This window comes from Microcaecilia unicolor, chromosome 10 (genome assembly GCF_901765095.1).
Source record: "Microcaecilia unicolor chromosome 10, aMicUni1.1, whole genome shotgun sequence".
NCBI classification, from domain to species: Eukaryota; Metazoa; Chordata; class Amphibia; order Gymnophiona; family Siphonopidae; genus Microcaecilia; species Microcaecilia unicolor.
Window position 1 is genome coordinate 172,622,073 of NC_044040.1, and position 22,795 is coordinate 172,644,867.

At 45.3% G+C, this 22,795-nt stretch overlaps 1 protein-coding gene across 2 annotated transcripts in view; it reads left to right on the forward strand.

The window, feature by feature from the left end:
• The window catches only part of RASA2 (RAS p21 protein activator 2), a 216,491-nt gene that overhangs the window by 155,991 nt on the left and 37,705 nt on the right, over positions 1-22,795 (forward strand). For both annotated transcript variants that reach the window (XM_030216595.1, XM_030216596.1), the window contains exons 16-18: positions 9,333-9,419; positions 9,501-9,578; positions 21,538-21,611. In XM_030216595.1, coding sequence (XP_030072455.1) covers positions 9,333-9,419; positions 9,501-9,578; positions 21,538-21,611 — 239 coding nt within the window. The remainder of the gene's footprint in view (positions 1-9,332; positions 9,420-9,500; positions 9,579-21,537; positions 21,612-22,795) is intronic.

A 22,795-nucleotide genomic window follows, 5' to 3' on the forward strand; every position in this document is an offset into this window, starting at 1 on the left:
GGCTATTTGGCAGTACAGTTTGGAGTGAGAGATTATGCTCAGGAAGAATTAGGGTTCTTCTCTAGGAGCACATCTAGAAATATCTCGTCAGCCGAGCAAATTGGTAACCCTTTACCTGAGGAGCTTACTTTTCTACTTTTTAATGCACAGCGAGGACTCCGTGAATGACTAGTCTGCTTTCAACTTACCCAACTATGTAACGCAAGCCCTCATTTGTAGCTGCGTAGTTCTAAGTATTGTATCCTGCCTCTGATACTTTTCTTGATAATCTAAACTTTTATTTCAGCATTGTATGGTTGACTTTTACCTAAGTATAAGTAGATCAATCCCATAATAAATCTATCACCTGTCAATTATACCCTTCCACCTGCTCTTAAGCAGGATCTTGGGGGAGAGCCATCCCAGCCTATGGGAAGAACATTGTTTTAATATGGCCCAGGGCTGAAAGGTTGTTAGAGGTATAGTATCCTGCGAATGACTGGAAAGTACATCCCAATGTGGGGAGCTTTGTAGCTCAGCAGTGATTCTCTCCTTTCTATTTTATGGTAATAGAAATTATAGAGAAGGAATGGGTTCACCCAAACCACAGCAGAGCATTTCCAAAGTCTGCATGCTACTGCAGGAAAATGACCGGCAGAGTTTAGCTTGTGAAATAAATCATGCTGTATTAGGATCAAAAAAACTGGAAAGTTAACGTGGATAGCTGTGTGGAAACTGCACTGGAAAGTTTAATTAATCAGTGTTACAGGTTGTAGTGCCCTCAACATGTACGTCTTAGCTATCATGAAATGACTTTACCAGATGGAATGAGAAGGTTTAATGATAGGGGAAAGACAGGCATGGAAGAAAACTTAGTTGCTAAGTTCCTTGCGGACACAACCATTTGTGTGTGAGGACTCTGCTAGAAGAAGCCTAAGCCCTTTGAAAATGAACTTATTTGACTAGCATCTCTCAATACAGTTGTAAAATGTGTGACATAGCTTAAAAGTATTCAGCTGTCAGAAAAGAGAGTTTCAAGATCCTTTCATAAGAGACACTTTTCTGATGGACTAAAAGAGGTTTAATTTTAAACATTACATGAACTAAGTTTGTAGCTCCTGTTCCTTTGACAATCCGTGAAGTGGGGGAAGCAGGCAGGAGCCAAAAAGGCTCTTTTTTTTTTTTTTTTTTTTTTCAAGTAGCATCCCTAACACTTGTGGGAGACTTCATTGGTATTGAGCAGTTGGTAATGCTTCAGTAAGATACAAGTATGTAATAAGAAAGTACACACTTCCGCGCAACCTGAAAACGATTCACGAACAAACCAACTTCCGCAAATCACTGAAAACACATCTTTTTGATAAAATCTACGGAAAGAACCAAAACATATAACATCCACACTCACTGCTCCGTTATACATCAACACATCCACCTAATAATTCTCAATCCTGAAATCACACCACACTCATACCTCTAACCAAAGAAGATGTATACCATAGGCTATCCGTTGTTCATATGCTATATATTGTCCTCAGAATCTCTAGTTTTTCGTTGTTTTCCTTTCAATGTTTCTATATTCTTTCCATTCATATATTCCTTAACGATACTTTGATTTGATTGATTTGTTTTGTATAACTCTTCACAATGTAATCCATAACCGAATTGAAACAAAATGTAATTTCCATTATTCATAATGTATTGTAAGCCACTTTGAGCCCGCAAAAAGGTGGGAAAATGTGGTGGGATACAAATGCAATAAATAATAATAATAAATCTAAAGAACAAAGCTCTCGGATAGTTGTTCAAATATAGTTTTTAGGGCAAAGAGTTAGCTTTGGAATCCCAAAGGACATGGAGATGAGAGCCTGTCAGCTGTAAGAGCGACGATTCATGGAACAATAGCAGAGAGATTTTCAGTTGTCACTTCAAACTATTTTGTGGCACCAGAGAAGTTGGAGGGGGGGGGGAGGGCGCATGGGGTTGCAAGTGTTAAATCTTGAAAAGGCTTAACACTTTGGGCCCAATATTCAGAAAATGCTGTGCTCTTAAATTTGTGCCATATTTTCAGCCAAATTTAGACACACAACTTTTCAGCTGAAAATTCATCTTAATTCAGGAGCTTGTTATGCTCATAAATTTAAGACTGCTGTTCCTTTCCTAGATTTGAGCCTAGTGCTGAAAATCAGTGCTAAGCTCCTAACTTTTTTTCCCTGCCCTAAATCCACCCCAGTTGCCACCCACTTTTTATGCTCCTAAATTTAGAGTTTAGTGACATTTTTAGTAAAACTTTGTTCTTGGCCCTGTAAAATTTCCAAGATGCCAATTTATAAGCATAACTCTCAAAGTTAAGAGTATAATTCCTTTGAATATTGGGCCCTTTACAGAAGTTCTTTCATACAGAATCCCTCTTTCCTAATTCATGCCCAGATGATCAAAAGTCCCTCACTGTTCCAAACAGTGCTCTAAAAATAGCGCTGGAACAATGCTGGGCTTTACCTGCCCCTATGATCAGAGATAATAGCACACAAATTTATGCATTTTTATTATCTCTCAAAGTGCAGGAGGATTGTGCCTGAGCGTGCACTCTGGCACAGTCCTCCCACACTTGTTTGACAGGTCCAGGCTGTCAGAAGCCCAGACCTGTCTAACACGGGCTGGAAGTCTTGAGAACCACCAGACCCCCTGAAACAGCAAGGCCCTAGTGGCCTAATGTTCCCTTCGATCCCCCTCCAAGCCAGCACACAGGGGCTGGAGATCCAGCGGACCTCCAGTCCTCCTGACACCCCCCCCCCCCCACGACACAAGTGGATCTCCAACCCCCCCCCCCCCCCTCCAACCTAGTGGGCTAGCAGCCTTCTTTCCCCACTCCCACCATACCTTTGTTGAAGGAGGGAGTAGTACGCTTCCTCCTTTTCCAACACCACCTTGAAAATGGTGGTTCCCTGCCCAGTGCATCCCAGGGCAGGCAGTGCTGGAAGAAAAAGGGAGTGTACTACTCCCTCCTCCAACAAAGGTACGGGGGGGGGGCAGGGATGAGGGGTCGCTAGACCACTAGGTTGGGGGAGCTTGGTTTGCAGCCCACTGGGCCACCAGGGTTTTTTTTTGGAGGGGGGATTATGAGGAGCTAGAGATCCACCAGATCTCCAGCCCCCCCCCCCCCCCCCCCGGTGAACTTGTGTCGGGGGGGGGGACTGGAGCTCCACAGGACCTCCATCCCCCATCTGGGTGGGGGGGGGGGTGTCGTGGTTCCTGAGGGGGGGCTCTGCAAGGAGTTTATATTGGGGGGAATGTGGGGCCTGCTAGCATGCAAATGCATGCTGGACAGGGCTCGTATTCCTCCCTAATGGTTTGCAAACCCTAACGCCAGCTCTGAACTGGCATGGGGTTTGCCACGGACAGCATACCAATGTTTGGCGTGCTACCCACTGACCATAGGAGAGGAATGTTTAGCATGCATTTGCATGCTACTTGCGATCAGAGCCCGCAAGCCAATAGCCTCTAGCACCCACGTTTGCTTTAGATCATCGGCCCATCAGACAATCGGAAGACTTTTCTTCTCTCCTTGGGTCTTTAAGATACTTGTTTCCATATTACTATTGCTCATTGTCACCAAAGGAACCTCAAATTTATGCTTAGCTGGTTTTATATTTGATATAGCTTTGTTTGTCCTGATTTGCCTTCAATAATGTTCACAGAGGAGTTTGCTACCCTAGTAGGTAATGTTCTGGCAATGAGCATTTCTGATGTGCAAACAGATATCCTCCTTATCTTCAGATATTCTCTTCATTTAGGGGTCCTTTTACTAAGCTGTGGGGGGAAAAGGGCCCTGTTGTAGAAGTGGGGGATGTTTTTCCTGTGTACTAGTACCGTTTTTCCCGCAGCAGGTAAAAAGCCCCCCCCCCCCCCAAAAAAAATGGCCATGCAGCAAGAGTACGCTTACTGCGTGGCCATGCAGCGGGGAGCACTTACCACCACCCATTGAGGTGGCAGTAAGGGCTCCCGCTGTAACTGAACAGTGCCATTACCACCATATGAGTGCTGTGGTAAAAAAATTTTCAGCACTCTGGAAATGGCACGCTTGAGGTGGAACCACTGCTGGAGGCCATGTTGGGCTGGTGGTATGTCTAAATTAGGGGATTCCATATGAGGAAAAAAAACTTCTCTATAGTACAGTACTCGGCAAATCTCTTCTCTCCTCTCCCCCCCCCCCCCCACCCCCCCCCCCCCCCCACCACCACCAAGGCTTCTTTGATTGCCAGGGTTCTTAACCAGGGATCCATGATTGAATTTCAGGGAACCTGTTAACTGTGCACAAAAAACATTTTCTTCCTGTTCTGGATTTCTTGGAAAAATGAAGGCATGGTTATTTCTATTCAGATGACCTTTCCTTGCTAACATAGCAGACCTTGCAGAAAATGACCTCATTGGCTTGAGGACAAAATTATGTGACTTGAACTTTTAACCTGAAGAATCTTGGAGATTTCTTGTGTTCTTGACACAAATCTATCCTTATCTGGCAAACCCCCCCCCCCCCCCCCTGTTTAATAAATTGCACTAGCAGCTGCCTTGCTCTAATGCCAACACAACATTTTAAAGATTCTGCATAGTTTATTTGTAGTGTGTGTTTTGCTCGCAAGTACCCCATCATAATGCCGGAAGCGTCCTCTAGACCCAAAATCCCCTCTGCGTTATCCCTCAGGTATTGGCTTCCCCAGTTCCCTGTCCCTTCAACTGCAATTCTTTTCCTCTAACTCCCAGCAAGGCTCTAATTCTGTCTGTTCCCAAGGCCTTCCCTATCGCACAATATCCCCATCTTTCCCCAGGCACACAATACCCATTTTACTCCTCTCTCCAGCTTTCATTTCTTTCCCTCCCACCAATGGCACACCCTCAAGCTTGATCCTCACACACCAGTGGCACACTCAGCTTGCTCTGCCCTCCTTTCACACATTTGAACTGCCCCTTCCCCTACCCCCACCTGCACCAGTAATCCTCACACCTCTGTGCTACTTAACCCACTTGAGCTTGGTTTGCCCTTTACCTCCCTTGCACCCCTCAACCGCGATTTGAGCACAAAGAGGCGGTAGTGCATGGCTGCTACAGCCCTGCCCAGTCCTATCTTTAAAGGTGTGCGGCTGGTGATCTACTGGCCTCTGAGAGGGGAGGGGAAGATGTTCTTTTCTGCCCATTGTGCTGCTGCTATTCCCCCTGCCCGGCACCGCTGCTGTACTTTAGTCCATTGCTCAAATTTTTGCTGGCATAAAGTCTGTCTTAATGGCACTAGATTAAAGTTTGTTTTCCTGAATCAGTCCAATACATTTATTAGTGTGGCCTGTGTTTTGAAAGTACACATTTTAAAACTTAGAGGGGACATCAATCTGGGCTACCATTTCAGATGGGTTATTTTAGTGTTAACCCAAGTTATTTAGTAACTAGGTCTTATTGCATAAAATGGGACCTTTGCTAAAATAGTGTGAGTTTAGTGGTAAAGTAGCCCATGTTGATAACTTCTCCCCTTAGCCTGATATATAGGGATTAGTTTTTAAACCAACGTGAGTAGGTGCAAAGTTCATAGGTACTTTCAAAAGGGAATTGTACCTGAACCCACCTGCTTTTCCCACAGATTAAAAACAAAATAAAACACAAGTTAATCTCAACATATACTTAAATGCAAAGAAAGGATGAATAACTGACTAATTTTTAGATAGCCTATTTACTACTGCTTCTACTACTCCTCCTTATTTCTATAGAGCTACTAGACGTTTGCAGCGCTGTACACTGAACATGTAAGAGATGGTCCTTGCTCAACAGAGCTTACAATGTAATCGATACAGTCAAGCAGGGCAAATAAGGAATAAGAGAATTACTTAAGGTGGGAATTATAAAATAGACACGGGTACTGAACAAGTGAATAGGAGTTAAAAGCAGCCTTAAAAAGGTGGGCTTTTAGCCTAGATGTGAGATGGCCAGAACTGGAACTCGATGTACTGATTCAGGAACTCTATTCCAGGCGTATGGTGCAGCAAGATAAAAGGAAGAGTCTGGAGTTTGCAGTGGAGGAGAAGGATACATAAGTACATAAGTAGTGCCATACTGGGAAAGACCAAAGGTCCATCTAGCCCAGCATCCTGTCACCGACAGTGGCCAATCCAGGTCAAGGGCACCTGGCACGCTCCCCAAACGTAAAAACATTCCAGACAAGTTGTACCTAAAAATGAGGAATTTTTCCAGTCCATTTAATAGCGGTCTATGGACTTGTCCTTTAGGAATCTATCTAACCCCTTTTTAAACTCCGTCAAGCTAACCGCCCGTACCACGTTCTCCGGCAATGAATTCCAGAGTCTAATTACACGTTGGGTGAAGAAAAATTTTCTCCGATTCGTTTTAAATTTACCACACTGTAGCTTCAACTCATGCCCTCTAGTCCTAGTATTTTTGGATAGCGTGAACAGTCGCTTCACATCCACCCGATCCATTCCACTCATTATTTTATACACTTCTATCATATCTCCCCTCAGCCGTCTCTTCTCCAAGCTGAAAAGCCCTAGCCTTCTCAGCCTCTCTTCATAGGAAAGTCGTCCCATCCCCACTATCATTTTCGTCGCCCTTCGCTGTACCTTTTCCAATTCTACTATATCTTTTTTGAGATACGGAGACCAGTACTGAACACAATACTCCAGGTGCGGTCGCACCATGGAGCGATACAACGGCATTATAACATCCGCACACCTGGACTCCATACCCTTCTTAATAACACCCAACATTCTATTCGCTTTCCTAGCCGCAGCAGCACACTGAGCAGAAGGTTTCAGCGTATCATCGACGACACCCAGATCCCTTTCTTGATCCGTAACTCCTAACGCGGAACCTTGCAAGACGTAGCTATAATTCGGGTTCCTCTTACCCACATGCATCACTTTGCACTTGTCAACATTGAACTTCATCTGCCACTTGCACGCCCATTCTCCCAGTCTCGCAAGGTCCTCCTGTAATCGTTCACATTCCTCCTGCGACTTGACGACCCTGAATAATTTTGTGTCATCGGCGAATTTAATTACCTCACTAGTTATTCCCATCTCTAGGTCATTTATAAATACATTAAAAAGCAACGGACCCAGCACAGACCCCTGCGGGACCCCACTAACTACCCTCCTCCACTGAGAATACTGGCCACGCAATCCTACTCTCTGCTTCCTATCTTTCAACCAGTTCTTAATCCATAATAATACCCTACCTCCGATTCCATGACTCTGCAATTTCTTCAGGAGTCTTTCGTGCGGCACTTTGTCAAACGCCTTCTGAAAATCCAGATATACAATATCAACCGGCTCCCCATTGTCCACATGTTTGCTTACCCCCTCAAAAAAATGCATTAGATTGGTGAGGCAAGACTTCCCTTCACTAAATCCGTGCTGACTTTGTCTCATCAGTCCATGTTTTTGTATATGCTCTGCAATTTTATTCTTAATAATAGCCTCCACCATCTTGCCCGGCACCGACGTCAGACTCACCGGTCTATAATTTCCCGGATCTCCTCTGGAACCCTTCTTAAAAATCGGAGTAACATTGGCTACCCTCCAGTCTTCCGGTATTACACTCGATTTTAGGGACAGATTGCATATTTCTAACAGTAGCTCCGCAAGTTCATTTTTTAGTTCTATTAATACTCTGGGATGAATACCATCAGGTCCCGGTGATTTACTACTCTTCAGCTTGCTGAACTGACCCATTACATCCTCCAAGGTTACAGAGAATTTGTTTAGTTTCTCCGATTCCCCCGCTTCAAATATTCTTTCCGGCACCGGTGTCCCCCCCAAATCCTCCTCGGTGAAGACCGAAGCAAAGAATTCGTTTAATTTCTCCGCTACGGCTTTGTCCTCCTTGATCGCCCCTTTAACACCATTTTCGTCCAGCGGCCCAACCGACTCTTTGGCCGGTTTCCTGCTTTTAATGTATCTAAAAAAGTTTTTACTATGTATTTTTGCTTCCAACGCTAATTTCTTCTCAAAGTCCTTTTTTGCCCTCCTTATCTCCGCTTTGCATTTGGCTTGGCATTCCTTATGATCTATCCTGTTACTTTCAGTTGGTTCTCTTCTCCACTTTCTGAAGGATTGTTTTTTGGCTCTAATGATTTCCTTTATCTTACTGTTTAGCCACGCCGGCTGACGTTTAGTCTTTTTTCCCTTTTTTCTAATACGTGGAATATATTTGTCCTGAACCTCCAGGATGGCGTTTTTAAACAGCATCCACGCCTGATGCAAGTTTTTTACTCTGCGAGCTGCTCCTTTCAGTCTTTTTTTCACCATTTTTCTCATTACCTGATAAATGGAGTTCCCAGGGAGGAGTGTAGGGAGAGATAAGAGTAGAGAGGTACTGAGGAGCTGCAGAGGGAATTGCACTTGTAAGTCAGTAAGAAAAGTCTTAATTATATGCAGAAATGGGTAGGGAGCCACTGAAGTGACTTGAGGAGAGGGCTAATATGAGCATAAGCGACACTGGCAGAATTATAAATTGTGCAGCAGAAGTTTGAATAGATTGAAGGGGGGAGAGATGGCTTAGTGGGAGGCCTGTGAGAATCAAGTTGCAGTAGTCTAAATAGCTATTTATGCAGGTAAAAATTTTGAAAAATTGCACTTGCCACATTTAATTTATATTAATGTTAGAGCTATATTCACTGCATGTATTTATTGGGATTTATTAACTGCCTTTATGAAGAGATTCACCCAAGGCAGTTATGCTAATGTTGCTATGGCTGACATTCTGGACTTTGCAATACTTTTATATTAGCTGCATTTAACATGTATGTGGCTGATAGTCTCTGCTGAAGTTCCTTGCAACTTTCTTTAGGTATGTGTTTGCTCCAGCTGAAGCATCTATTGAGTATGCCTTCGGGGGGGGGGGGGGGGGGGGTGGATGCTTTCTTCTCTGAGGATATTGAATTAATGTTTTTAGACACATCTAGAATGTTCAGTTTTTCTTCTTGGGTTTGATGAATTTCCATTTCTTTTTTTTTTTTTTTAGAAGTTGTGCCTGTAGACAGAGGTGCAGGACAGGTTTTCTGGTTATAGCTTGTTTGTTTTTTGTAATATTTGAACTGCTTTACATAAATTTTATGAAACACATTACTCTGTTTTTAGTTTGGTAATTGAAAATGAGTAGGGTTCATACATAGTATTTTATGTAGTAATTGAGTAACCATGAGATTATAGGACTAGAACCAGATTTCATTTGTTGATCAAGGGCTGAAAAGTATATGCACATCTTGATCTAAAGGTAGAAAGCTTTGTGAAGGTAGCCTGTGTGAGGGGGGGAAAGGCTATATATATTTTAATTTATACCAATCCTTCTTTTAGGATAATCAAACAACTAGAACATTAACTCTCATCTCAAAAACCATCCAGACTTTGGGCTGCTGGGGAAGTTTGTCCAAAAGCAAGCTTGTAAGTGGACTTTTACGTAGCCTCTTGTATGGAAATGTTGTACTTATATTTCTATACTTACATCCTCGATTATTCTTTCAGTCAAGCTTCAAAGAGGCATTCATGTGCGAGTTTTTCAAAACTTTTCAGGAAGAAATGTACACAGTTGCTGTTAAAAAGGTAGGAATTATGTACTTTTATTTGTAGGCTGGTTAGTTGCCAATATGCAGTCATTATCTATCATTTACTAAAGAGCAAATGTTCATTTTATTCCACAGATATTTATCTTTGAAAAACTTTAGTCCAACATAGCCACATCAGTTTCTTCTTGGCTTTGTTGAGAGGTTGTTGTAGTTCCTTCTAGTTTATAGCAAAATATGTAAGGATTTTCATCACAGGAAGTTGAGGTAGGCAACTGAGACCATGGCCCGACCCAAGTTTTTGCCCCATATAGCATTGGCAATTAGGGCCTTGGAGCGGCAGGGGCAGTGGTTGGTTGTTTGCATCCCTGAACCAAAAGGTGGTTCCACTACCCCTGATTTTTATGATGGTCCACCACAGTTGTGAAGCCAGACCTGACATTTTCGGTGGGGCAAAAGCTAATATGGTTGGCCACTATGTATATAGCTATGAGTAGTGTTGCTTGGGATACTACAAAATAATGCCTTAGAATGCACTTCATGATGGATTTCTAAGTAGCGTGCCCAACAGCTGCCCTGCAGCAACATAAACCACATACGCACTTGCCTTTGAGGATGACATTCTAGTTCACCTTACTAGCCATCGGACTTCTTTGCAAGCATTATTGGAGATATTTGATGAATATGGGGACTAGGCAGGATTCAAGCTGAACCTTGCTAAATCAGTGGCACTACCCTCGCAAGTGTGCCAGTTATGGGGCAATAGTTTTCCCCTACACTGGGCTGACACTTTTTTTTTTTTTTTTAAGGTATCTTGGGATTAACCTAGCTATGGACGTAACAACTTTATATTCTCTCAATGTTCCCAAATTGTTGACACTGACTAGGGGCTGTCTGGAGGGGAGGCTAGACCTGCCTATTAACTTAATTGGAAGGATAAATCTGGTTTAAATGGTTATACTACCAAGATGGATCTATTTCCTTCAGACACTCCCCTTATTTTTGTTGAAAGGATGTGCGTAAATTTCATCAGATATTATCGAAATTCTGTTGGGCAGGGAAGAAGCCAAAATTGCCCCTTCGACTTGTGGAAGGTTGGAGTCGAGGAGGATTGGGTTTACTAAATTTGAACTATATAAGTGTGCTTCTCCGAGGACAAGCAGGCTGCTTGTTCTCACTGATGGGTGACGTCCACGGCAGCCCCTCCAATCGGAAACTTCACTAGGAAAGGCCTTTGCTAGTCCTCGCGCGCCCATGCGCACCGCGCATGCGCGGCCGTCTTCCCGCCTGAACCGGCTCGTGTTCGTCAGTCTTCTTTTGTCCGCGCTCGGTATGGTTGTGTTTCGCCGTTCGTGCCCCGGAAAGTTGACCTCGCGCGTCGTTTTCGACTCGTTTCTTTGAGAAAGTTTAGAAAGTGTTTCGGAAAGACCTCTTTTGGTTTTTCCCTTCCTGTATTTCGAGCTTTTCGCCCCGGTAAGTTTTCTTTCGTCGTCGGGGTAGGCCTTACTTAGGCCTCGGTCGAAATTTTCTTCTCTCTATTTTTCTGGTGCCAATTTTCGCCATTTCGAGTTTTGATCTCGCCGGCGTGATTTTTCCGCCCATGACATCGAAGCCTTCCAGCGGCTTCAAGAAGTGCACCCAGTGCGCCCGGGTAATCTCGCTCACTGACAGGCACGCGTCTTCAGTGTCTGGGGGCTGGGCACCGCCCTCAGGCCTGTAGTCTGTGTTCCCTTTTACAAAAGCGGACTCAGGTAGCGAGGTTAGCTCAGTGGAACATTTTGTTCTCGGGCTCTTCGTTGGCATCGGCACCGGGGGTATCGAGTGCATCGACGTCTTCAGCGTCCAGACCTTCATCCTCGGCCGCCAGTGCATCGAGTGTATCGAGGCATAGACCTTCTGCATCGGCGCTGAGACATCGGACGACTGTATCGACGTCGGTGGTACCGGGACCTCGTCTGCTGATGTCGTCGGACGGTGGTGCTTCGTCTGGAGTGCAGATGAGGGCTGTCCATTCCCCTGCTGGTGGCGGTGAGCCTTCGGGTGGGTCTCCCCCTACCCTGAGGGCTCCTGCGGTACAGCCCCCCCGAGATCGACCCTCTTCGGTCTCGGCCCCGAGGAAGAGACGGCTGGATTCTACGTCCTCCTCGTCGGTGCCGGGAAGCGCCGGTGACGTGCTTCGCTCCAAAAAATCGAAGAAGCATCGACACCGGTCTCCTTCCCGGGTCGGCACCGAGAGCTCTGGGTCGCCGAGGGAGTCGGCACTCAGCAGGCATCAGCACCGAGAGGACCGCTCACCCTCTGTTCAGGAGGTGTCGATGCGCTCCACTCTGGACAGCCCGGAACAGCCTCCACGCCCGGAACAGGTTCTGACGTCGACGCCTGCATCGACTTCCATGCCTTTTTCTGCAGCCGCTCTGAACGAGAGCCTCCGGGCCGTTCTCCCAGAGATTCTGGGAGAGCTGTTGCGCCCTACCCCTCCGGTACCGGCGGTGCTTGCGCCACCGGTACCGTCGAGCGTGGCACCGGCTGGTCCATCGCCCGGGGTGAGGTCTCCGGCGGTGCCGCGTGCGGTACCGACTGCGGCCGCCTCCCAGGAAGGCTCCCCGACTACGTCGGCGGAGGGAGCTTCGCCGATGCGGGCGAGGGAGTCTACCTCTCGACGCCCCATCGTGGACGTGGCTCCACGGAGTCGAGCCGGGCACGGTTGCAGACACAGGTTCGTGAACTTGTGTCTGACACCGATGGTGAGGCCTCGTGGGAAGAAGAGGAAGACATCAGATATTTCTCTGACGAGGAGTCTGAGGGTCTTCCTTCTGATCCCACTCCCTCTCCTGAAAGGCAGCTTTCTCCTCCCGAGAGTCTGTCTTTCGCTTCCTTTGTTCGGGAGATGTCTACGGCCATCCCCTTCCCGGTGGTTGTGGAGGACGAGCCCAGGGCTGAAATGTTTGAGCTCCTGGACTATCCTTCTCCACCTAAGGAAGCGTCCACAGTACCCATGCATCATGTCCTCAAAAAGACATTGCTGGCGAACTGGACCAAGCCTCTAACTAATCCCCACATTCCCAAGAAGATCGAGTCCCAGTACCGGATCCATGGGGACCCAGAGCTGATGCGCACCCAGTTGCCTCATGACTCTGGAGTTGTGGATTTGGCTCTAAAGAAGGCTAAGAGTTCTAGAGAGCATGCTTCGGCGCCCCCGGACAAAGACTCTAGAACCTTAGACTCCTTTGGGAGGAAGGCCTACCATTCCTCTATGCTCGTGGCCAAAATTCAGTCCTACCAGCTCTACACGAGCATACACATGCGGAACAATGTGCGGCAGTTGGCGGGCTTGGTGGATGCGCTCCCCCCTGAGCAAGCCAAGCCTTTTCAGGAGGTGGTCAGGCAGCTGAAGGCATGCAGAAAATTCCTGGCCAGAGGGGTGTATGACACCTTTTATGTTGCGTCCAGGGCCGCTGCTCAAGGTGTGGTGATGCGCAGGCTGTCATGGCTGCGTGCCTCCGACCTGGAGAATAGACTCCAGCAGCGGATTGCGGACTCGCCTTGCCGTGCGGATAACATTTTTGGAGAGAAGGTCGAACAGGTGGTAGAGCAGCTCCACCAGCGGGATACCACATTCGACAAGTTCTCCCGCCGGCAGCCTTCAGCATCTACCTCTACAGGTAGAAGATTTTTCGGGGGAAGGAAGACTGTTCCCTACTCTTCTGGCAAGCGTAGGTACAATCCTCCTTCTCGACAGCCTGCGGCCCAGGCTAAGCCCCAGCGCGCTCGCTCTCGTCAGCAGCGTGCGCCTCAGCAAGGCCCATCGGCTCTCCAGCAAAAGCAAGGGACGAGCTTTTGACTGGCTCCAGCAGAGCATAGCCGACATCCAAGTGTCAGTGCCGGGCGACCTGCCAGTCGGAGGGAGGTTGAAAGCTTTTCACCAAAGGTGGCCTCTCATAACCTCCGATCAGTGGGTTCTCCAAATAGTCCGGCAAGGATACACCCTCAATTTGGCCTCAAAACCTCCAAATTGTCCACCAGGAGCTAAGTCTTACAGCTTCCAGCACAAGCAGGTACTTGCAGAGGAACTCTCCGCCCTTCTCAGCGCCAATGCGGTCGAGCCCGTGCCATCCGGGCAGGAAGGGCTGGGATTCTATTCCAGGTACTTCCTTGTGGAAAAGAAAACAGGGGGGATGCGTCCCATCCTAGACCTAAGGGCCCTGAACAAATATCTCGTAAAAGAAAAGTTCAGGATGCTTTCCCTGGGCACCCTCCTTCCCATGATTCAGGAAAACGATTGGCTATGCTCTCTGGACTTGAAGGACGCCTACACGCACATCCCGATACTGCCAGCTCACAGACAGTATCTGCGATTTCAGCTGGGCACACGTCACTTCCAGTACTGTGTGCTACCCTTTGGGCTCGCCTCTGCGCCCAGGGTGTTCACAAAGTGCTTGGCTGTAGTAGCAGCGGCACTTCGCAGACTGGGGGTACACGTGTTCCCATATCTCGACGATTGGCTGGTGAAGAACACATCCGAGGCAGGAGCCCTGCAGTCCATGCAGATGACTATTCGCCTCCTGGAGCTACTGGGGTTTGTGATAAATTATCCAAAGTCCCATCTTCTCCCAGTGCAGAAACTCGAATTATTAGGAGCTCTGCTGGATTCTCGGACTGCTCGCGCCTATCTCCCAGAGGCGAGAGCCAACAACTTGTTGTCCCTCATCTCGCGGGTGCGAGCGTCCCAGCAGATCACAGCTCGGCAGATGTTGAGATTGCTGGGCCACATGGCCTCCACAGTTCATGTGACTCCCATGGCCCGCCTCCACATGAGATCTGCTCAATGGACCCTAGCTTCCCAGTGGTTTCAGGCTGCTGGGGATCTAGAAGACGTGATCCACCTGTCCACGAGTTTTCTCAAATCCCTGTATTGGTGGACGATTTGGTCCAATTTGACTCTGGGACGTCCTTTCCAAATTCCTCAGCCACAAAAAGTGCTGACCACGGATGCGTCTCTCCTGGGGTGGGGAGCTCATGTCGATGGGCTTCACACCCAAGGAAGCTGATCCCTCCAGGAACGCGATCTGCAGATCAATCTTCTGGAGTTAGCAGCGATCTGGAACGCTCTGAAGGCTTTCAGAGATCGGCTGTCCCACCAAATTATCCAAATTCAGACAGACAACCAGGTTGCCATGTATTACGTTAACAAGCAGGGGGGCACCGGATCTCGCCCCCTGTGTCAGGAAGCCGTCAGCATGTGGCTCTGGGCTCGCTGTCACAGCATGGTGCTCCAAGCCACATATCTGGCAGGCGTAAACAACAGTCTGGCCGACAGGTTGAGCAGGATTATGCAACCTCACGAGTGGTCGCTCAATTCCCGTGTAGTGCGACAGATCTTCCAGGTGTGGGGCACCCCCTTGGTAGATCTCTTCGCATCTCGAGCCAACCACAAAGTCCCTCAGTTCTGTTCCAGGCTTCAGGCCTACGGCAGACTGGCATCGGATGCCTTCCTCCTGGACTGGGGGGAGGGTCTGCTGTATGCTTATCCTCCCATACCTCTGGTGGGGAAGACTTTGTTGAAACTCAAGCAAGACCGAGGCACCATGATTCTGATTGCTCCTTTTTGGCCGCGTCAGATCTGGTTCCCTCTTCTTCTGTAGTTGTCCTTCGAAGAACCGTGGAGATTGGAGTGTTTTCCGACCCTCATCACACAGGACGAAGGGGCGCTTCTGCATCCCAACCTCCGGTCCCTGGCTCTCGCGGCCTGGATGTTGAGAGCGTAGACTTTGCCTCTTTGGGTCTGTCAGAGGGTGTCTCCCGCATCTTGCTTGCTTCCAGGATAGATTCCACTAAGAGGAGCTACTTCTTTCTATGGAGGAGGTTTGCCGTCTGGTGTGACAGCAAGGCCCTAAATCCTCGCTCTTGTCCTACACAGACCCTGCTTGAATACCTTCTGCACTTGTCTGAGTCTGGTCTCAAGACCAACTCCGTAAGGGTTCACCTTAGTGCAATCAGTGCATACCATTACCGTGTGGAAGGTAAGCCGATCTCAGGACAGCCTTTAGTTGTTCGCTTCATGAGAGGTTTGCTTTTGTCAAAGCCCCCTGTCAAGCCTCCGACAGTGTCATGGGATCTCAATGTCGTTCTCACCCAGCTGATGAAACCTCCTTTTGAGCCACTGAATTCCTGCCATCTGAAGTACTTGACCTGGAAGGTCATTTTCTTGGTGGCAGTTACTTCAGCTCGTAGAGTCAGTGAGCTTCAGGCCCTGGTAGCCCAGGCCCCTTACACCAAATTTCATCATAACAGAGTAGTCCTCCGACACAACCTTTGGCAAGAACTTAGGGTGAGTGCGGAGTTCCATCTGAACCAGTCAGTTGTCTTGCCAACATTCTTTCCCCGTCCTCATTCCTGCCCTGCTGAACGTCAGCTGCACACATTGGACTGCAAGAGAGCATTGGCCTTCTATTTGGAGCGGACACAGCCCAACAGAAAGTCCGCCCAATTGTTTGTTTCTTTTGATCCCAACAGGAGGGGAGTGGTTGTAGGAAAACGCACCATATCCAATTGGCTAGCAGATTGCATTTCCTTCACTTACGCCCAGGCTGGGCTGGCTCTTGAGGGTCATGTAACGGCTCATAATGTTAGAGCCATGGCAGCGTCGGTAGCCCACTTGAAGTCAGCTACTATTGAAGAGATTTGCAAAGCTGCGACGTGGTCATCTGTCCACACATTCACATCTCATTACTGCCTGCAGCAGGATACCCGACACGACAGTCGGTTCGGGCAGTCAGTGCTTCAGAACCTGTTCGGGCTTTAGGATCCAACTCCACCCCCCGAGGGCCCTGTTTGTTCTGTTCCAGGCTGCACTCTCAGTTAGTTGGTAAATTTTTTAGGTCAATCTCAGTTATGTCCTTGCCGTTGCGAGGCCCAATTGACCATGGTTGTTGTTTTGAGTGAGCCTGGGGGCTAGGGATACCCCATCAGTGAGAACAAGCAGCCTGCTTGTCCTCGGAGAAAGCGAATGCTACATACCTGTAGAAGGTATTCTCCGAGGACAGCAGGCTGATTGTTCTCACAAACCCGCCCGCCTCCCCTTTGGAGTTGTGTCTTCCCTTGCTTTGTCTTGCTACATATGGGACTGACGAACACGAGCCAGTTCGGGCGGGAAGACGGCCGCGCATGGGCACGCGAGGACTAGCAAAGGCCTTTGCTAGTGAAGTTTCCGATTGGAGGGGCTGCCGTGGACGTCACCCATCAGTGAGAACAATCAGCCTGCTGTTCTCGGAGAATACCTTCTACAGGTATGTAGCATTCGCTTTGTTGCGTCACCTTAGAGACTGGACACTTACTAAATCTCACTTTACACCTTTGGAATTAGAGCGGGCTCAATATGCCCTTTATAGTGTGTATTCTGTACTACATATTCTTAAATCTCAACTTCCGCCCAGATTGAGGAAAAGTTTACTTCTTTACTCACCGCGGGATATCTGGAGACCCCTCATTTGAGGTCTGGGAGGGAGTGCACTGGTAACTGATTGGTTTCCATTGAAGGATAATTTGGGTTTTCCTCTGGGTATGGAAAATAAGACCTTCCAGGACCGGGAATGGGTAGGATGGGCCTCATTAGAGCAGCTTTTTAAATGTTGAGAGTCACATTCTTCCCCTTGATGAATTTCAACAGGTTGGTTGGGCACATAGATACGCTTATTATCAGTTGCAAAACTATGTGGCTTCTCTGGATACAGCTCATCTTAGGCTCAAAATGGGTTAGTGGATTAGGGAGTTTTTGAGAGGTATTTGGCCAGTAGTGCAGGTTACTTTCCCTCAGGGCTTAAGCTGAAAGGGAAAACAGTCACTTCTGCAACAGCTTTAAAGCAGAGGACAGACACCACCTGCTGACCAAACAAAAGAAATATATGTCATAAAAAAATGCAAATCACAGGCGTGAAAATCCCGTTAAAGTAAGTTAGAATTTGGTGCTAATGTACAATTCCAAAGCTGTATAACAGCACCTAGCAAATTAATTGATAGCTTATATCTTATTCTGCAGAGTTGAGACACTATGCTCACTAAAGAGTGAGGTTGCCATCTTCTGCTGTTGAATATATCAATAATGCTGTCATAGTCCAATGAATCACACAGTTCTCTCACAAATAATAAAAGTGACAGATTATGGAGGTGGCTGGTGAGCATCAAGGCTCTTGATGCTGGTTTGATCCTACTTACAGTTGATAAGAGTTGTTCCACAGGTCAGGTTGATATTGGCAGAGTGATAAGTACTCTTAAAAAGGCATTGACATTTGGGAAAATGTTCACATTGCAGTTGTCTAGTAATTCAATTAACGGTGGAAAATTTGTACCTTCTACTTTCATTTTAGATGCTGAACAAACACTGTTAATTCAGCTTCTTCTAAGGTGATGCCATATAAAGTGCATGGGGTCTGTAGACTTTCTTTGGCCAAAGGCCTCAGATGTTGGCATACAGACAGCAGAAGCATTCCATAAGCATAATCTTGAAAGCAATTATTCAATTCAGTTATTTGGCAGTCAATAATCTCATTTCACAAATGTCTCAAATCTTCATTGTTTTGCTCACAGGATGATTTATCCAAAGTGTGTGGGGGGGGGGGGGCCCCCAATGCATCACCAAACTTTGCAGGTAGCTTAGTTTTTTGAGAGGAAGAAACATCCCACTTTTCAGTATATTTTTCCATGAGATCCTCTGTTAAGAACTTTATCAAGGTCATTTGATGTGTTCTCCTTAAACTGAACAAAAGTTTTTTTTTTTTTTCCTTTTAGACGCTATATTAGATTAATGCAATGTGTAACAAAGTGGCACTCTAGTCCTTTAGTGGCAAAATCACTACTTTCAAGTAATGTCCCAAATGTAACTGCCAGACGTAAGAATTTTTTTGTCTGTATTTGATGTAGAAGAAATTGGAAATCTAGTTTTCTATCCAGCAGCATTTGAAAATTCAGCAAGCACTTCAAGAATAACATCAAAAAGCATCAATACTTGTTTCACAGAGCCAGATTCTGAGCTCCGCCTTATGTCTGTTCAAGGCACTTTCTGTTAGGATGCAGTTGTTGTTTCTGTAATTCCAAAAAACGAGCATGCCTATTTGTACCTGTCATAAAACTATACAAGGAGTTCAGAATTTCAAAAAAGAAAAAAAAATGCTAACAGAGCTACATGCTTTAGATGCTTTGCAGAGATCCAGATTGATGCAATGAACATTACAGTGCACATAAACAGCCTGCCGAAATGCAAGTTTCAAAATCACATGAACACCACCTTTGTTTCCAGACATCACAGATGTTCCATCAAAACTGAAACCACAGCAATTCAAGCACATTTATGATTTGTTTTTTCAGAAATCCCATTTGCTGTCATGTCTGCAGTATCAACAAATCCAACTGTCCTTTTCTTTATTATCCCCTGTCTAAGTATTTGATGCATACTGCAAGAAACTCACTTTTGGAGAGAGCTTTGCATTCTTCACCTAGACTTGCATAGTATGTATTATTGGTTTTACGTCTTTCGGATTTGATTTTGCGTTACAGTAGTGAAGTGGCAGATTCCAACAGTTCATTCTGAATATCTGGGCTCATTAGAGTTGCATTCTTTAGCAGTTTTTCAAGGCGACTTTGGATACTGTTGTATTTGCTTAGTTTGAACATTTCCAAAAAGTTTCTTTTATTTAAGGCTTCTTCGGTCTGGGTGTCTGCATAATGGAGTTTCTTGCTTAGCACAGAATATCACAGTATCAAGCGCTACTTTGATGTGTTCATGATTCCTTTCAACAATAAGAGTTCATGGTTTCATTGATTGAAAATGTTTCCCCGACCTCCTGGAAAGTGACTTTGTAGTATTCAGAATCTTCAGATTTTCCTAGTGCAAGAGAGTGCGCTTTGCTGGATTCATGTTTTGAGCAGCTCTGATTCATGTGCTTCCAGTCTCCTAAAGCCAGTTTTGGTGACAGTTTCTTTAGTCCAGGTATCAGAAAAATGTCTGCACACTTTGCAGAACACTATATCCTGGCTTGCACTATATTCCAGCCAGTGAAATTTATCGTACCAGTGAGATGAAAAACTTCAAGACTTGCAACTAATACAAACTGGGAAAGCCTGTAACTTTGGTTGTTTTGGTGATTTGTCAGTGTTGGATAAATCTGAAGGTAGTTCCATTGGTTGCACGCCAGGTCTACTGATCTGTAGGCATAAAGTTGAACTTGTTGAGGGAACAGCATCCTCTAGACATGTTTTTGCATCTATCTGCATCCTTGACGTGCTCCTCTAGATGTGGTTTTTTGAAATATCTTAATAAAGAACTTTGTTTTGCCATGGAGGTAGACTAAGGAACACGGTCAGGAACTATATTTATCTTGGGAACAGTGCTTGGAATTTTCTCTCCTGGATGCTAAAATCATAATGAACGTCAATAAGTTTTGAGATAAAGATCTTCTGAGTTTACTTCCAAAAATGTAGGTAACAGAAGCATAATAGAGTGGCCCTTTTACTTCAACTTAGCATCCCCATCCCTACAATCTGGATTGCTGATTCTCAACTCTTCTTCTTTTGGGACATACTCAACAGATTATGTTCGTGTAAGCAACACACTGAAGTCTTGTGGCAGAACAAAAAAAAAAAAGCCTACAAATTTATTTCAGTAGAGAGAAAAAAAGGACATGAGGGAATCTACTTTCATTTGAATAATGGTTAATTTACACAAGTTAATAAACCTACGTTTTTCAGAAATATTAATCTTTTGTCTACTCTTCAGCACATCAAAAACTGCATGAAGCATGCTCCAGATTTCTCACCAATGAAATACGACAAATGATACTGTCAACACTGAGATTTTTTTCCCCGCCTACTGTGGAATCTGTAACATATAGGGGGCCCTATTTACTAAGCTGCTCTAGAGGCACGTTAGTGCTTTTAGCATGGGCTAACTTTGAAGACACCCACAATATTCCTATGGGTACCTACACAGCGTGCTCTAATTTTGTGCATGCGCTAAAAATGCTAGCGCACCTTAGTAAACAGAGCCCATAGAACATAACTAGAATATTTCCTCTTATAGCTTTCTATGGGGAAAATGTATTCAGCTTCTGGTAGTTCCTCAGTAGTAGCAACACAAAATCTCTTCACTTCCAGATACTTTGTGAAGTAACACTAAATCCTGCAAAGAAGATTCGTAGAGCCTATGTTGCAAACCTTAACATCAATTTTGAACATGAATACCAATAACAGTACCTTTAAAAAGGCAGCTATGAATATACACAACAGCAATACGCATCCCATTGGAAAAGCCAGACAAGTCACCTGCTCTGTCACATGCAGAACACAGACCAACCCTCATGAATTACAGACTAAAGGACCAAAAATTAGTAATTGACCTGTAGCCAAGTATCAGCCCTTGCCTGCCCTACTTTATCCCTCCATCCATGCTAACTGGTAAGCGGTAATGACCTACGCGCATCAAATGCCGCTTGGCGCACGCCCAATACACGCGCCTGAAATAAATTTTCGGACATGCGTATCGGACGCGCGCCACAAATGAAATTACCGCAAGAGCCATGCGGTAGCCGGGCGGTAACTCCATTTTGGCCCATGTTGGGTGCGCATAGACATGCAGCTTAGTAAAAGGGCCTCTTTATGCCTATTCTGCATCAGGGACAAAGATGGTAGCACCCTCATCCTGCCCCAGACACATCTTTTTGATGCAATTCCCACCCCTCCCCAATTTTATCCTGTTTATTGCTTAATTTTAATAGTGCCCTCTTAATGCTGAAGAGATATTAAACAAGGATTTTAATGTCTGTGCTTATGAATTGTCTTTAAATTAATACATTACTTTAGACTGCTTTTGCTGGAAAGGCATTATGAAGCTTTATAAATTAATGTTGTTGTTATAAGCAATAAACTAGATTATTGTAAGAAGCATATGATCAGCATTATTCTTTTTATGAAGTCCATTCACATAACTTCATATTCTTTTTGCCTTTTAGTTTTTAGAAGAAATTTCATCTACTGAAAGTAAAGAACCTAGTGGTATGAGTGAACCTGTCCTCCTAAAAGAAGGGTATGAATTTATTTTTAAGTACTGTTAAACAGGTGTTAAAATACATAATCCAATGTGGGCAACATTTTTTCTTAAATAGCCTGAAACAAACTCACTGCCATTTTAGAAGTACATGTTTTATTTGATTTTAATGTAGAATATTTAGCATTAAATAAAGGTATCATCTTTTTATTTATTAATATTTATTCCTCCCCTCCTTTTTTTTTAAGGAATTCACTAAGGGTGGTGTATTTGACTAACTTAATTTCTTGATTACCATGTGCAAAAGATGCATTACCAGGAAATGTAAATGAATGCCAATAATAGCTGGAAAGAGAGAGGAGGGAGGCTTCATGTGTTAGTGATGCGAAGGTGACCATAAACTTATGGTTCTTGGTATGTTATGAAACTTAGGTCTCTGAGTACTATCTTTTTCTCAGTTCTGAAGTATCTGATTGTTATGAGTCTTGGAGGTCATACCATTCCTGGATTTTTATGAATTTCTCTTAAAAGTATCCTGGGTATAGCCATTCATGCAGTGGTTGGGTCCCAAAAAGAGTATTCCCATGGAATTGTCATAACTATTTGTTGGTGTGTTCTTAGATCTGTTTGGATTGATTCTTGTCTAACAATTGGCCCTGTCCCTCCAATTTCGCATCTCGTAACATTTTCTGTACTAAAGAATGTATCCTATACTAATAAGAAAGCCCATCAGAAATGAGGGATAAAACGCAATGAACATGTGTAACTTTGCTCCTGGTCTTATACCCACCCCCCTAATAACATCACACACTCTAACAAGCCATCCCACCAATATCCATAACCTCTGAAGACTTCCATAACTCAGCCTATAAAGCCTCTATGGTACCCCTAATCATCTCTGTCTTCATAAGTATTGCCATACTGGGAAAGAACAAAGGTCCATCAAGCCCAGCATCCTGTTTCCAACATTGGCCAAGCCAGGTCACAAATACCTGGCAAGATCCCAAAAAGTACAAAACATTTTACACTACTTATCCCAGAAATAGTGGATTTTCCCCAAGTCCATTTAATAACGGTCTATGGACTTTTCCTTTAGGAAGCCGTCCAAACCTTTTTTTAAACTCCGCTAAGCTAACTGTCTTTACCACATTCTCTGGCAACAAATTCCAGCCTTTGATTACACGTTGAGTGAAGAAAAATTTTCTCCGATTCGTTTTAAATTT